At 45.4% G+C, this 13,239-nt stretch overlaps 1 protein-coding gene across 3 annotated transcripts in view; it reads right to left on the reverse strand.

The window, feature by feature from the left end:
* Positions 1–12,090, reverse strand: part of GPAM (glycerol-3-phosphate acyltransferase, mitochondrial) — a 67,217-nt gene extending 55,127 nt beyond the window's left edge. For 2 of the 3 annotated variants that reach the window (XM_061403455.1, XM_061403450.1), the window contains exon 1: positions 1,347–1,447. In XM_061403455.1, the coding sequence (XP_061259439.1) occupies positions 1,347–1,383 (37 nt within the window). In that variant the 5' untranslated portion in view covers positions 1,384–1,447. Of the gene's footprint in view, positions 1–1,346; positions 1,448–11,891 lie in introns of those variants that run through there. The other variant, XM_061403453.1, reaches the window with a different exon arrangement.
* Between the last annotated feature and the right edge of the window lie 1,149 nt (positions 12,091–13,239).

A 13,239-nucleotide genomic window follows, 5' to 3' on the forward strand; every position in this document is an offset into this window, starting at 1 on the left:
TGCAGTCATGATAAATATTCCCAGGAAAATGTGCGGGTCCTCTAAAAGGAAGGCTGCATTTGATCCAATTATCAATCCCACTTGCTTTCACAGATCATGCTTGATAAATGTGATCTTTGAGAATCACCGGCTTCCCTAGCTCCAACTCAACAAATTTTCCTTTTCCACTTACAAAAGTTCTAGAATTTTCCTTTGAAACTCACACTATAGATTGAGTCAGTAAAGTCTTTAAAGCAGTAGTTTGTAACTTCTTGGAATCAGGGAAACCTTTGAGAGTCTAATGAAACTCTAGACTTTCTCCTTTTAAAAAAATGTATATGTAAAAAATTTCTATTCCATTTCAGGGGGTTCATGACCCCCATCCATGATCATTTATGGACCCCAGATTTTAAGAATCAGTGTTTGAAAGCATAGCTTGGAAGAGAGCCACCTTCGTATCTTGCTCTTTTAACAATGTCTGAAACCAAATGAGACAGAAACACATACTCGCACATTGTAAAGGAAGTATTAATTACTGTTAGCCAGGAGCGAAGAGGGTCAATAAATAAAGGGTTTTGATGAGGATAAAGATGACAAAGGAGGAGGAGAATGAAGAAGAGAACATGAGAGGGAGGAGGAGTCACCCCAAGTGAATCAAGGTTGATAAACTAAATGCACATTTTTATGTGTAAGTGAGCCACATAAGCAGCAGGGCTTTGAACTGGCAAATACTGTATGACTGTTATTATTGGCAACTCAAGGCAGTTTATCTGATTGTATCACAGCTTTCTTTTCAACCCCAAACAGGTACAATATTATCACTAGGATTCTTCACCCCTGTTCCTTGGCTCACATACAAAAGAAATGCTAATTATGGGAACTGAGCTATGAATTTTGAGTGACCCTAGGGACCAAATGATTATCTGGATGTCTTAAGTTGTGGGAAATTTGTTAGGAGGTTTTAAAATTACATTAACTGTTTTTTACCTTAAGTGCTCCACCTGGAGAAGCATTCAAGTCTCCTGATAAAGAATGATTTCAAAGAGGTAATAGCATTGGCCAGAAGACCTTTGGGGTGAGTCAAAGGCACTGTAAGGAGAAAAGCCCAAGCAAGGCAGGTGTGCCCAGCTGGGGTGGTGTGATGTGTTTTTGCCACTCTGATTCCAGCTCACTAGGCCCCTACTCTTCTCCTGTTTCTAACAGTGATGAATGCCAGAAACCAAAAAGGAAGAATAATATATTTACAACAAAGGTCACATAACGAGGCCAAGGACTCGGTTACATTTCTGCCCCATTACGATCTTAGATTGCATCCATTCCTCTAAAAGCCATCTTCCCAGGGTCTCCCAGCAATGACATATTCTTACCTGTGCTGACTTCTGCTCCTTCATCTTCTACCATCATCACCCCCTGCTTACTGTGCCCCAGTCCCCAAGGCCATCACTTTGTTCTTGGACCATCCCAAGCTCACCTCTGGCTCAGGGCTTCTGTATTTATTGTCTCGGCCAGGAACATTCCTTCTCTAGATATTCGCATGGCTGACTCATTCTTACATTTAGGTCTCAGCTCAGGTAGCAACTGAGCTGATTCTGTCCCCTGCCTTCATACTATCCTGTTTTATTTAAAGCACTCGTCACTAGCTGGAAATAACCTCTTGATTTGTTTTCTTCATATTGTCTGTCTTCCCCACTAGAATGTAAGCTCCATGAGGGTGGGGATCATCTATGCCTTGGTCACAACTGCAGCAGCCGAGGCTTAATGCAGAGAAAGCACTAGACATGTATCTGTTGGCCAAAGGAATGAATGATCATCATAATAGCGACATTTATTGAGCCCTTGCTCTGTGCCAGGCACAGAGCTGCAACTTTTTATAAATACTGTCTCACTGAAGTCTCACAGCTACTCTCCAAGGTGAGTCTTTCTTATCCCCATGGTACAGATTAGGTATCAGAGAGGTGATGAGGCTTTTCCAATGTCTGAGTGAGTAACTAAGACCTGATTTGAACCAAGGTGTATTTAACTCCAACGCAGACACTCTAAATTAGGAATCAGTAGGCTTTTTTTTTTTCTGTAAAGGGTCAGATCATAAATATTTAAGGCTTTGCAGGGTCTCTGTCACAACTACTTGACTCTGTTGTAGAAAACAAGCATGACAAGACATAAACAAAAGGATGTGGCAGCGTGCCAGCACAACTTTGTTTACAAGCGGGGGAAGGGTTTGGCCTCTAATTTACAGACCCCTCCTTTAAGTCATAATTCTAGCTATGCTTTCCTAGAAGGGGATTAAACAAAAGAGGAGGAGGGGAGTCCAAGAAAAACATCACAATGTGTGCTCATCAAATAAGAAAGACAGCAAGTGAATTAACTAAGTTTAAAAAGGCAAAATAGACAATGAAATTCTGGTGGGAGTTATGACTCTCCTGATTCAACTTTTCAACTGAATTATAACCATCACTGAAGATAACAGGAGAGTTTGATGCAGACAGGGAAGCCTGGTGTGCTGCCGTCCATGGGGTCGCAGAGTCAGACATGACTGAGCAGCTGACCCACAACAAGGTATTCTGTTTGAACCACGGTCCTATTTTATTGTAATGACAGGTTATCTCACCTGCCAACATGCGAACAGACCCACATAACCTCCATCCCAGCAGGCCCAAGGTAGGCAAGATTGAAGGACAAAGTAAGCCAAGGCATTCTGATTGCTAAAACTCTTCCTCTCTCCACCACCAAGCCTGAAAACTTCAGTCTTTTCTTCCCAAGCAAATGTCTGAGTTCACTGGCAAGAGGTGAAAGATGTGACTCACAGGTCGCAGCCAACCCAGAGACACCTCTTGAAGCCTCGTTGAGGAAGTGAACATACGGGTTGCCCAGCTGTTTAATCAGAGTGGCTCTGGAGACTGAATATCAGCATTAAAGCAAAAGATCAGCTCTCCAGAACCTTGAGCCTGGGTTGAAAGGCAAGAGCTGAACTTTGGGAAGGTGGGAGGCAGGAACAAGGTGGTTTCTGTAGTGCTTAGCTGGTGCGTGAGCTAAGGCTGGTGTGGGCTGGAGCCGTGGAGGACAAGGCCTCCTCACTGCACAGCTTTTCTCTCGGGCAGCCCTAAGGCATTAGAAACACGGTAGATAAAAATTCTTATTTCTATCTTACGCTGAAGAAAGAATCCCTCTGGAAACAACATATGATTCTTATCTTAGACCAGTAGGTGAATTTTCCTCAGTCTGTATGCAATTTTCTAAATATGGGCTTTAAATGTTTGAAGAATGACAAAGATTCAAACCTTAGTCAGAGTCCTGAACCTTCTCTTCTCCGAGGCCTGCATGTGTGCTTTCTTATAAAATCCAATTCTCATAAGAATGCTGCTGAGTCAGTTTAACCAGAGTCCCCACCTTTGACCTCTGATTAGGTTCCTTATCCTCTGCCATCACCCCCAGGTGACATCTGACACCTTAGACTTTCAGCAAAGAATCCTATGAGGTCAGTCCACCCAGAACCCCCCTCATCCATGATGTTTCCTCTTGGCAATTTTCTACCCACTGATCCCCAACCTGCTCCTTAGCTATAAATCCCCACTTGCCCAGGCTGTACTTGGAATTAAGCCCAGTCTCTCTCCCCTACTGCAAAATCCCATTACAGTGGTCCCCATATTTATCACAGTGGTCTTGAGTAAAGCCTGCCTTGTCATCTTGAACAAGTGCTGTTGAGTACGTTTTTTTTTTCTTCTAACACAGAAAGGCAGCTCCAGCATGGTAGAACCAGCATCTGAAGGGGAATCGAGAGATGCAAGATCTGCATTAACAAGCAATGATGTCCTGGGTACCTCTTCCTACTCTCTTTCTTTTTCTGAGCCTATTTTCTTATCAGTAACATAGCAAGTCAATTTCATACCTTTTCATCCATGTTTTTGTTGTCTGTTTAACATCTACTATATGTATTGTTATTAATAGTCATATTTAATTTCCTTTCTACTATTATAAAAATTGATTTCTATCAAATACTTGGTATTTACCAGAATTGTGCCATATGTTTTCCATATGTTCTTATAGTTAATTCTCACAACATCCCTATGAGAAGGAACCCTTCTGATTGCAGACTCACCAGTATGACAGCTCAGGTTCAGGACGGTAACATAAATTGCCCAAGATCAACTGGAGAGTAAGCGGCAGAGTTGGAATTTGAGCGTGAACCTTTTTTCTTTGGGAATTGCACTGTCTTCATGAGCCCTGGCACCCCTGTTCAGGGTCTAAATGGAGAGGAAAAATGCAGATTCAAACTCTCTTACCTAACTTTTTATTACTGCACCACAATTTCTCTCACTGGGTCAGTCTACAAAAGCCCAGGGTGTTTTTCCTGGAGGAGATAGTGCTGGACCTGCCAGGGATGTTCAGTGCATGGTCTTTGCCCTTTGAGACACTTAAACCCCAGGAGAGATGATAAAACCCATGACTTTATCCATGCCCCAGGAGTCCTGATAACCCACAAAGTGAGGGTTCTCTCATCCTCAATTCCTTATAGTTATTTTTGTGCTAAACCAACAACAAGCAATGGCATCTGCAAATCTCCGGATACTGGAGAATCTTTTCTCTCTGCTAAGGAGAGGCAGTCCCTTTATGGATGGACCAAGTCAACAGTCTAGTGATACAAGCCCTCCTTGAAACAAACAGTTAGAGATTTATTTTTTGAAATGGCATGTCCATATTGGCTTGACAGGGAGGAGTTGCAGGCACGTGGTAGGATAAGAGCAGATTCCCAGAAACAGAAGAGCAAGGCTGGCAAAGTTACTGCTTTGTGCAGAGCTGGCGCTTGGGGCGGGGGAGAGAACCAAGGAATGATTTTAATTATTGAATGTCTACTATGATCTACGTGCTTTTATATACACTAAGCATTAGGTCCTCACAATAATGTATAACATTTCTATTTTACAGATGAGGCTAGCAAGATAGACAATGGGAATTTGCTGTATGACTCGGGGCTCTATAACAACCTAGAGGGGTGTCATGGGGAGGGAGATGGGAGGGGGGGGTTCAAGAAGGAGGGGACATATGTATATCTATGGCTGATTCATGTTGATGTTTGGCAGAAACCAACAAAATTCTATAAAGCAATTATCTTTCACTTAAAAAATAAATACATTTTTTAAAAAGAACATCGTTTCAATAAAAACTAACAACAAAAACAAAAAAACCCAAATAGGACTTGTAGCTCTTTTTTTTTTTTTTAATCTTTACCTCAGTGCCTGTGTAGACACTTTCCTACTCTAATTCAGATTTTCATGAAGCAAATGGCAGTAGAACATCAGTATATTTAGGCTGTAAAAACTAATACAGTACAGAACATACAGTCAGAGCTCAATAAAATAGGATGAATTAACAACTCCTAATGTGGTTTCTCAAACTTAGATGTCATCTGATCCAATAGTTCCCCACTGAGGATATTTGGAAATATCTGGAGACACTTCTTGTTGACACAAAACAGTGGAGGTGTACTACAGGTATCCAGTGACTAGGATGCAATGCACAGGAAGTCCACAAAAAAATGATGACCTTTAACGTCAATAGTGCCGAGGTTGAGACATTCTAATCCAACCAAACATGTTTCACTAGGACACCATGACCCAGAGAGATGAAGAGACTTGTCCAGGGCCATACATCAACAGCTGGTTGGTGACAATCCCCTGGAACCTTCTACAATTGTTTCTTGCCAGACCTCAAGGCTAACCAGCCAGAAGGCTGCCTATGGTAAGAGAGATGGGTTCAGTGGGAAGGAAAGGTCATGTTGGCATAATGGCCCAGGTAAACCAAACATAATCACACCAGTTCAAAAGGACCACAACTCTTCAGTCTGGGCCATCCCCTGAATAAGCAGCAAGGAAGGTTCTGGAACTAGGAGACCAGAACTCAGAACAGAGTATTCACCTGGAAGCCTTTACTGCTCACCAGCTTCATCTTCCCACTCCTTCCTTTCCTTAGGGTTCCAAACCAAACACAACCATCAAGTCAAAAAAAAATTGTTTTTTTCTTTTAATAATTAAATAGGCAAGTTAAAAATATTAATGATTAAGTGGTCATATTAGGTCAAGTAGAAATTGCCAAAAACTGAGTCTCTCTAAAACATATTAGTCATTTGCATTGTCATTGTCACCATCAACAATTTCTTGACCTCTTATGTGTCAAGAGACATGCTGGGACCCAGGGGAGAGATGGGCAGAAGGAGAAGAGGGTCTCCACCAAAAACACACAGAAGTCATATCCTTGACCCCAAAACGCACTAAGTCCAAATGTGAGGGTCTCCTTTGCGAATGCCAGCACAGAGCAAAGCCCACATTGCAAAATGGGTCAAACAAAGCACTTCTTACAGCTAACTAGCTAGACCTTGTATGAGTCACTCATTTTAAACACCTTTTAACACAAACATTCAACTTTAGCCCAAGAATTTGGACTTTACCACCTTGTATAATATTACTGGGATTTGGTTTGCCTGGTGGACATTTTCTTCTATCCATCAAGCTTCGGGGGGGATTTTCAATGCCCTAGTAATACCTGGAATGGCAGGGTAAGCAAGTGCAATATGAGACTTCATCTAACCAGAGCAAATGCTTGCACCCCAAGGCCCTCTAACCTAAGAATGTAGACAGAGGGCAGAGGCAACTGTGAGCTAGAGTACCAGCATCTTTTCCAGTCAGTCTCTAAGCTGCATCTCCGTGGAAGATGGGGATCTCAGTTAACACAATTCTGCAAGATCAACTTTTATCTTGAAATTTTAATGAAAAATTAAACATCCTGATAACAGTGAGTACTAATGGCTTTTATTTCCATTGCAACTGCTTTCTGAGATGGATAATTCCCTTTTAGATTTTCATGAGTTTGACCCAGAAATTGGATATTCAAGGCATTAAACATACAGGAGCCTGGGCTGCCAAGAAAACAGTAGAGTCTATTTAAGGATTGGGCTGCCACAGGCAGCTAAGTGTCTTGGGAAAGTGAGTGGAATTTGAATACAGCAGCTCGGCCACTCTGCTGCAGACTGGAAAATCAGATACTAAGACAGACGCCCCAGGGGCTCCTGCTTGGGTTTGGACATAGGTGCTAATTTCAGTGATGAGCAGCTTTTTGGGCAGTGATTCCCAAGCCTTGAACTATTGCTTTTTTATTCAGCCCAGTCAAAACATTCAAATTCAACTCAGCAGAAATTGACAGTCTACAAACATCATCATGTAATAAAAGAAAAGAATGTTTTAACAGCCCAACAAGCAGGACGACAGCTTCTCAGAACAATGGGAAATTTCTAAAATTGAATATCCATGGCCATCTTAAAGAGCTGCTACTTTGTCCTCAGTTCTTATGTCACCATAGACTAGAAAAACCTCAAAGACCAGCACCTATCTTCAGTCTGGAGTCTGGGTACTGTGAGGAGCCACTGGAGTTGTGTGAAGAATTAGGCTTGAGACTCAGCTTAAACAGAGAAGATATTCCAGGGCAAGGATAGGGAGCAGTGAGGGGGTGAAAATGGGGGGACAGCAGTTTCCCTGAGAATAAGCTGCTCTGCTCTATGGAGGCACTCTGCACACTGTAAGGCCACGGTACGTTGCTTGCTTAATTACCCATCTCTTCCATTGGGCTTTGAGTTCCTTGAGAGCAGTGTCTGTGCCTTGTTGCCCCGAGTCACAGAGCTAATTAGATGTGGTTGTGTGGCAAGGGGGCACTGGAAGGAGCAATGGCAAAGCACAAGGGACACAGCGTGCTGCTCCAAGGACCCATATGATCTGAGGATTTGGAGGGCACATTTTCTATTATCTAATTATGCATGCAGTTTCTGCCTGCTGGAGTGAAAGGGGCTCCACCTCCATCCTACCTGGCAGACTCATCCTGAGTATCAGCCCACAAGATCATTAAAATGTGCCCAGAGGAGCTTGGTGGGGGTCAGGATTGCTGCTGCTCGGGGCAGGTGCCAGGGGACCACTGAGCGATGGCTCAGGTCGCATCCCTTGATCCCTAAAGCTGTTTGGGCAGGAGCAGGGCTACAAGTGGGAGCAGCCAGCCTCCTGCCCACTTGCTGCTCGATCCTCCTGTTGCCCTACTGCCAAGACTGAGAAGCGTTCTCAGTTCCAAGGTTTACACTTTTCCCAGGCCCTTGCTCCTCATAGTCACATTCTGGAATTGACTCAAAGGAAAACGCCACTGACGCTGTTACCAGGAGCTCCCAGGGTGAAGCTCCACAACAAGCTCCCCTTCCCTGCAGAGAAGGTCCAGCCCACAGGGAAATGGATGTTGCTTTCTTTCAAGACTCATTTTGGGTGTTTTGTTTTGTTTGGTTTGGTTTGGTCAACCTGATTTCTGGCAGGACGCTGAAGCCCAATAGACAGAGCCAACCTCAGCTGAACTTCCTGCCAGCCCCACTGGCCACTGGATGGAAGCCAGATGCAACACCCAGCAAATGAGCTGAGAGAAGGGGAGGATAGGATGGGGAGACAGCACAGGAGCCCAGGAGTGATGATTGAGCGTTTTCATTAGCTGACTCAGTGTGACACCAGGAGCCCCGTCAAACATCTGAAATATTGCTCAGCGGCTGAAGAACTAGGTTCCACGTTGATGGGATTAGCGATGGTGTGGGTTCTGGGAACTGAATGCTGAAGCTGAGTTTCCCATTGCAAACATCCTGCCATTTTCCTCTTTTGACCTGTTGGGGAGAACTGACCTCAGGGTACCACTTGCTATTTAAAGTCTTATTGGAAATGGTCTTGTCTAGTGTATTATTTACGGGATGGCATCTCTTTTCCTTTCTCAACATCCAGTCTTCTGTGACTCTCCCACCAAACAGGGTCTGAAATTCTGAATCCAGGCGAAAACAGTTACGTGCCTTAAGATATCAATCCTGCTGCCTGCTACCTATTGCCATGCCTGCTCACTTCAGCCATCACTGGCTAGAACACTGATGGCCCTGGGAGGTCCTACGAAGCCTTGTTGTGACCAGCAAGCAACAGGTGGGAGTTGGCTAGCAGACATGAAAGCAGAAGAATGAAGCCCCAGCTAAGGGAGAGGGAATGGGCAGAGAATTGATTTGTTTCTGAAGGTCATGGGCACAAGGTCCCCAGTGGAAAGGTGGAGAAGAATTGAAGATGTTGACACTGTTCTTTCAGGAACCTGAGACTGACCATTTCCTTTCATCACTCTTTGCAGGCTCAGGCTTCCCGTCACCTCCCGGAACTTCTGGCTTTGTCTGGAAAAAATGCTAACCAGCTCCTTTACAAGAGCTGTCACTGAAGCCCCGGCCAGAGGGCTCACAAAAGACACTGTGTGCAGTGGGAAGGGAACGTGGTGCTCCTGGGAGGCTGAGTGGGTGGGGAAGGGGGGCAGTCTGAGTGCACTGCTAGGCAGCCGGAGATGATGATGCGCCCGCCCCGAAATACTCGCCCCTCCCCTGCCGCTCTCCTCCCAGCCTGTCCATGCTTGGCATTTCACCTCCAGAGATGACCGCCCCGGGTGGGTTAATCATCCAGGATGGAGGTGTAGGAACCTGGGGGAGGAAGACACAGAGAACCTGTTTTCTGCACCTCCAGTCACCCCTGCCATCCCTGGGAAGGGGTTAGGGATTTTCAGCTGATAGAAACAATCCCAGGGGAGAGAGGATACTGGACTCCAGCGACCAGCCAGCTCTTCCTCTATCCTCCTGGAGTTTGCGCCCGCCCCTCTCCAGCAGAGGAGGCAGCCAGGTAGAAAAGCACTGGACAGGGAGTCAGGAGGCCCCTGTTTCATCTGCCTCAATCCTGCTGCAGGTCAAGGAATCGTCAAACACCAGAGAGCAGCAACTCAGTCAGGAATCATTCAGCTCATCAAAGAGGACTTTCTCAACTAGCTCTCCACCCTCGTCTGAATCAAGTCCTTTGTTCTTGTTTCTCATCACAAATGGGAATGACCTATTTATTTATGTGATTGTTTTGTTCATTTGTTTACCACCTCTCATCCCCCATCCTGTTGAACTGTAACCTCCCTGAGGGCAGGGAGCTTTCTCTGCCTCATTCTCCACTACATCCCAATGCCCCTCACACAGTAGACACACACTGCTATTTATTGAAAGCAGAGTCTCTATTACCAAGGTAACCCCATGAAAGAAGTCTTAGAACCCTTTTACAGATGAGGAAACAGGGGCTTAGACAATTTAAACAGTAAGTGGAAAAGGCAAACATCAGCCGTGGATCTGAATGGCCCTTCCCCCATGCTCTACTACCTTTGTAACAAAAATTACCAGATGACCAGACAAGGGAGATACCCTTAAGCTGTGGGCATTGGCTTAGGCTTATCAGGCTGTGATGCTGTAGGACCAGACGCCCAATATGGCTGGAAAAGAGGAGGCGGGAGGAGGGAGAGGGGTCTCTTGAGAACAGAGAGCAGCTCAAATTCAGTGTCCCCAGGTTGGTGCCTGGTCTCGCCACGTCAGGTGCTAGATCAGGATCAGGAGCCATAAGTCTGTGCACTGGGCTCACCCTCTACCTCTTCACATTTCCCTGAAAATTATGAAGCGGAAGCAGGATTCACTTTGATGAACTTCTCAGACCAATGACTCTGAACAGTCTCAAGAAATCCAGCGGGCTCAGTAGAGAAAACTCCCTGGGAACCACCCAATGTCAGCAGGAAGAACAAACTCCCATCCTGTGGGGCAGCTTTATGGGACTAAGCCCTGATACCCTCCCACAGCAACTAACAGCAGGGACAACCTGGATACCAACGCCTGAGAATTAAGACAACACAGATGGAAACATCTGGAGATTAAGACAGCCACGGAGACAGGAGAAGGGCAATGCACTCGGCATGGCTATTTCTTCATCTAAAGTGCATAGGGAAAAATCAGTTTTAAGAATAACCATTTACTATTCATCATTTAGTTGCTAAGACATATCTGACTCTTTTGTGACCCCCATGGACTGTAGCCAGCCAGGCTTCTCTGTTCATGGGATTTCCCAGGCAAGAATTCTGGAGTGGGTTGCCATTTCCTTCCCCAAGAGGTCTTCCTGATCCCATATCAGGATTGAACCCATATCTCCTGCATTGCAGGTGGATTCATTACCACTGAGCCACCTACCATAAAAGGCTTCTTTTCCACTTAATGCCAAAATAAGGTTTTTTGTGTTTTTTTTTTTTTTTTTTTTTGCATCACATCCCCCCTCCTCAGCCACCTCCAGATAAACCTAACAATTAGACAAGACAGAATCCATCCTTTCGTCTCTCTTTCATCTTCACTCCAAGAATGGTTGGTTAAGTCCCTCCTCACACCACAAGGAGCCCTGCTTCCATCTGTAGCAAGGAAGTTCTTTGACATCAAGCTCTGTCTGTCTATCTCAAGCTCGAAACACACCACTGAGGTGGGACTATGATGAGGGCAAGAATGGACAAAGCACATCAAACACAGATCCCAGACAAAGTGGGAAACAAATTCTCCTAAACAAGGAACTCAGTCCACTCTTCCTTCTCTGATGCCAATATCACAAGGATCGGTACCACCAAGAAACACTTCTGAAGATCAGATGTGACAATGTTTCAAGCTGAAGCAAATGGATTTCTCAGCAAGTGTGAAAAACCCTCTCAGCAGTGAGCCAGGGAGGAGGATGACAAAGAGACCAAGGGAGCAGCTAGACCTGGAAGGATTTCATGGGGATAGCAGCACGCAGCCCTAATGGCGGCGCATTACCTACCATTGCACTCACACCTCTCCAGGTGCAAACATCTCATGCCTTGGCTCTGCCTTTCCATAGAATTCAAGATTCTGACATCTCTTTCCTTCTACTTCCTTCTTCCACGTCCTCTGCCTTTCCCGGGCAGTTCTCCACCCCAGCCCTGCCCCAGCCCTCCCACCCCAGCCCCATTTCCTAAGAAATCAGAATCCCCTCCCCACCCTACCCCCAATTTTTTTGTTTAAATACCTGTATCCTTGACTCTGTGCTGATTGAGGAATTACTTCCAAACAGCTGATGAGCAAAGCCGATGGAGATTCTGAAGAAGACTGCCCCAGTCTGAGTGGGGAATGAAAGAAAATCTCCTCTGGGTGCTTGTTTGTATGGCTAGAAATGGAAGGACTTTGGGTGCTCAGTAGTAACCTTGGAAAAAAAAAAATCCCCAGGCAGCAACAAACTCTCCCAACACAGTTGTCAAACACCACAGGAGGAGGAAGCCCTCTTTGATCAAATAATAACCAGCCAGAGATAAGGCCTGCTAGGCCGAGCCCAGCCGGCCAATCACATACTCCCTTCCCACTGCAAGGACAAACAGACCCAGGCTTCTCACTCACCCCGGAGTGAGTTTCAGGGCTTGTGATAATTTAATGATGCTGCCACTGATGTCTTCTGGACTTTGCCTGGCCGGGCTTTCTGACTAGGAAGTGAAGCTCGCAACTCAGGAACCTCACTCTCAGGGGAGGCACCCAGCCAAGGGGCTGCAGCTGAGGACTCCGCGTGATCACGTGACACCCGGCTTCCCACGCTGGCGCTCCCACCTCACCGGCGAGAGTCCTCGCTGCAGCTGGGGTCAGCAGGGGGTGAACATATATGACTCATTGACTGTGACCCAAAGAGATGGTGGGGACCCCTGTGACTCACCCTCGTGTGTTTGAGATGCTTCACAGGCATTTCTTAGGGGTCCTTTGTTAGCAGTGAGTTTGAGCTTTTCTCCATCCTCCAGCCTTCCCAGTCACCCTCCCCTTCCAGTACTATCATTGCTCCCTTAGGCCACAGAGGTATAGATAGAGAGAGGGTGGGTTCTGAAAACTTAACAGGCCTTGGAGTGAGTAATGGCCCTCCAGCTCTTTTCCAGGTCACTATGAGGTTCTTACAGGCCCTGAGGAGATGTAACAAACCCTTCAGTAGTACTGTTATATTAGAGATTAATATCTAAAGGAACCTAAGGAGCACCCTCTTTGGGTTTTTTGTGTTTTTATTTTTTGATGTGGACCAGTTTTTAAAAGTTTTTATTGAATTTGTTACAGTATTGTTTCTGTTGTATGTTTTGGTTTTTTGACAGCAAGGGATGTTAGATCTTAGCTCCTCCACCACGGATTGAACTCGTACCTCCTGCATTGGAAGGCAAAGTCCTAACCACTGGACCATCAGGGAAGTCCCAAGAACCCTTTTGTTAGTAACACTTAGCATCACTACAAACAAAGCCAGTAGAGGTGATGGAATTCCAGTTGAGCTCTTTCACATCCTGAAAGATGATGCTGTGAAAGTGCTGCCCTCAATATGCCAGCAAATTTGGAAAACTCAGCAGTGGCCACAG

This window comes from Bos javanicus, chromosome 26 (assembly GCF_032452875.1).
Source record: "Bos javanicus breed banteng chromosome 26, ARS-OSU_banteng_1.0, whole genome shotgun sequence".
In the NCBI taxonomy this organism is placed as follows: domain Eukaryota; kingdom Metazoa; phylum Chordata; class Mammalia; order Artiodactyla; family Bovidae; genus Bos; species Bos javanicus.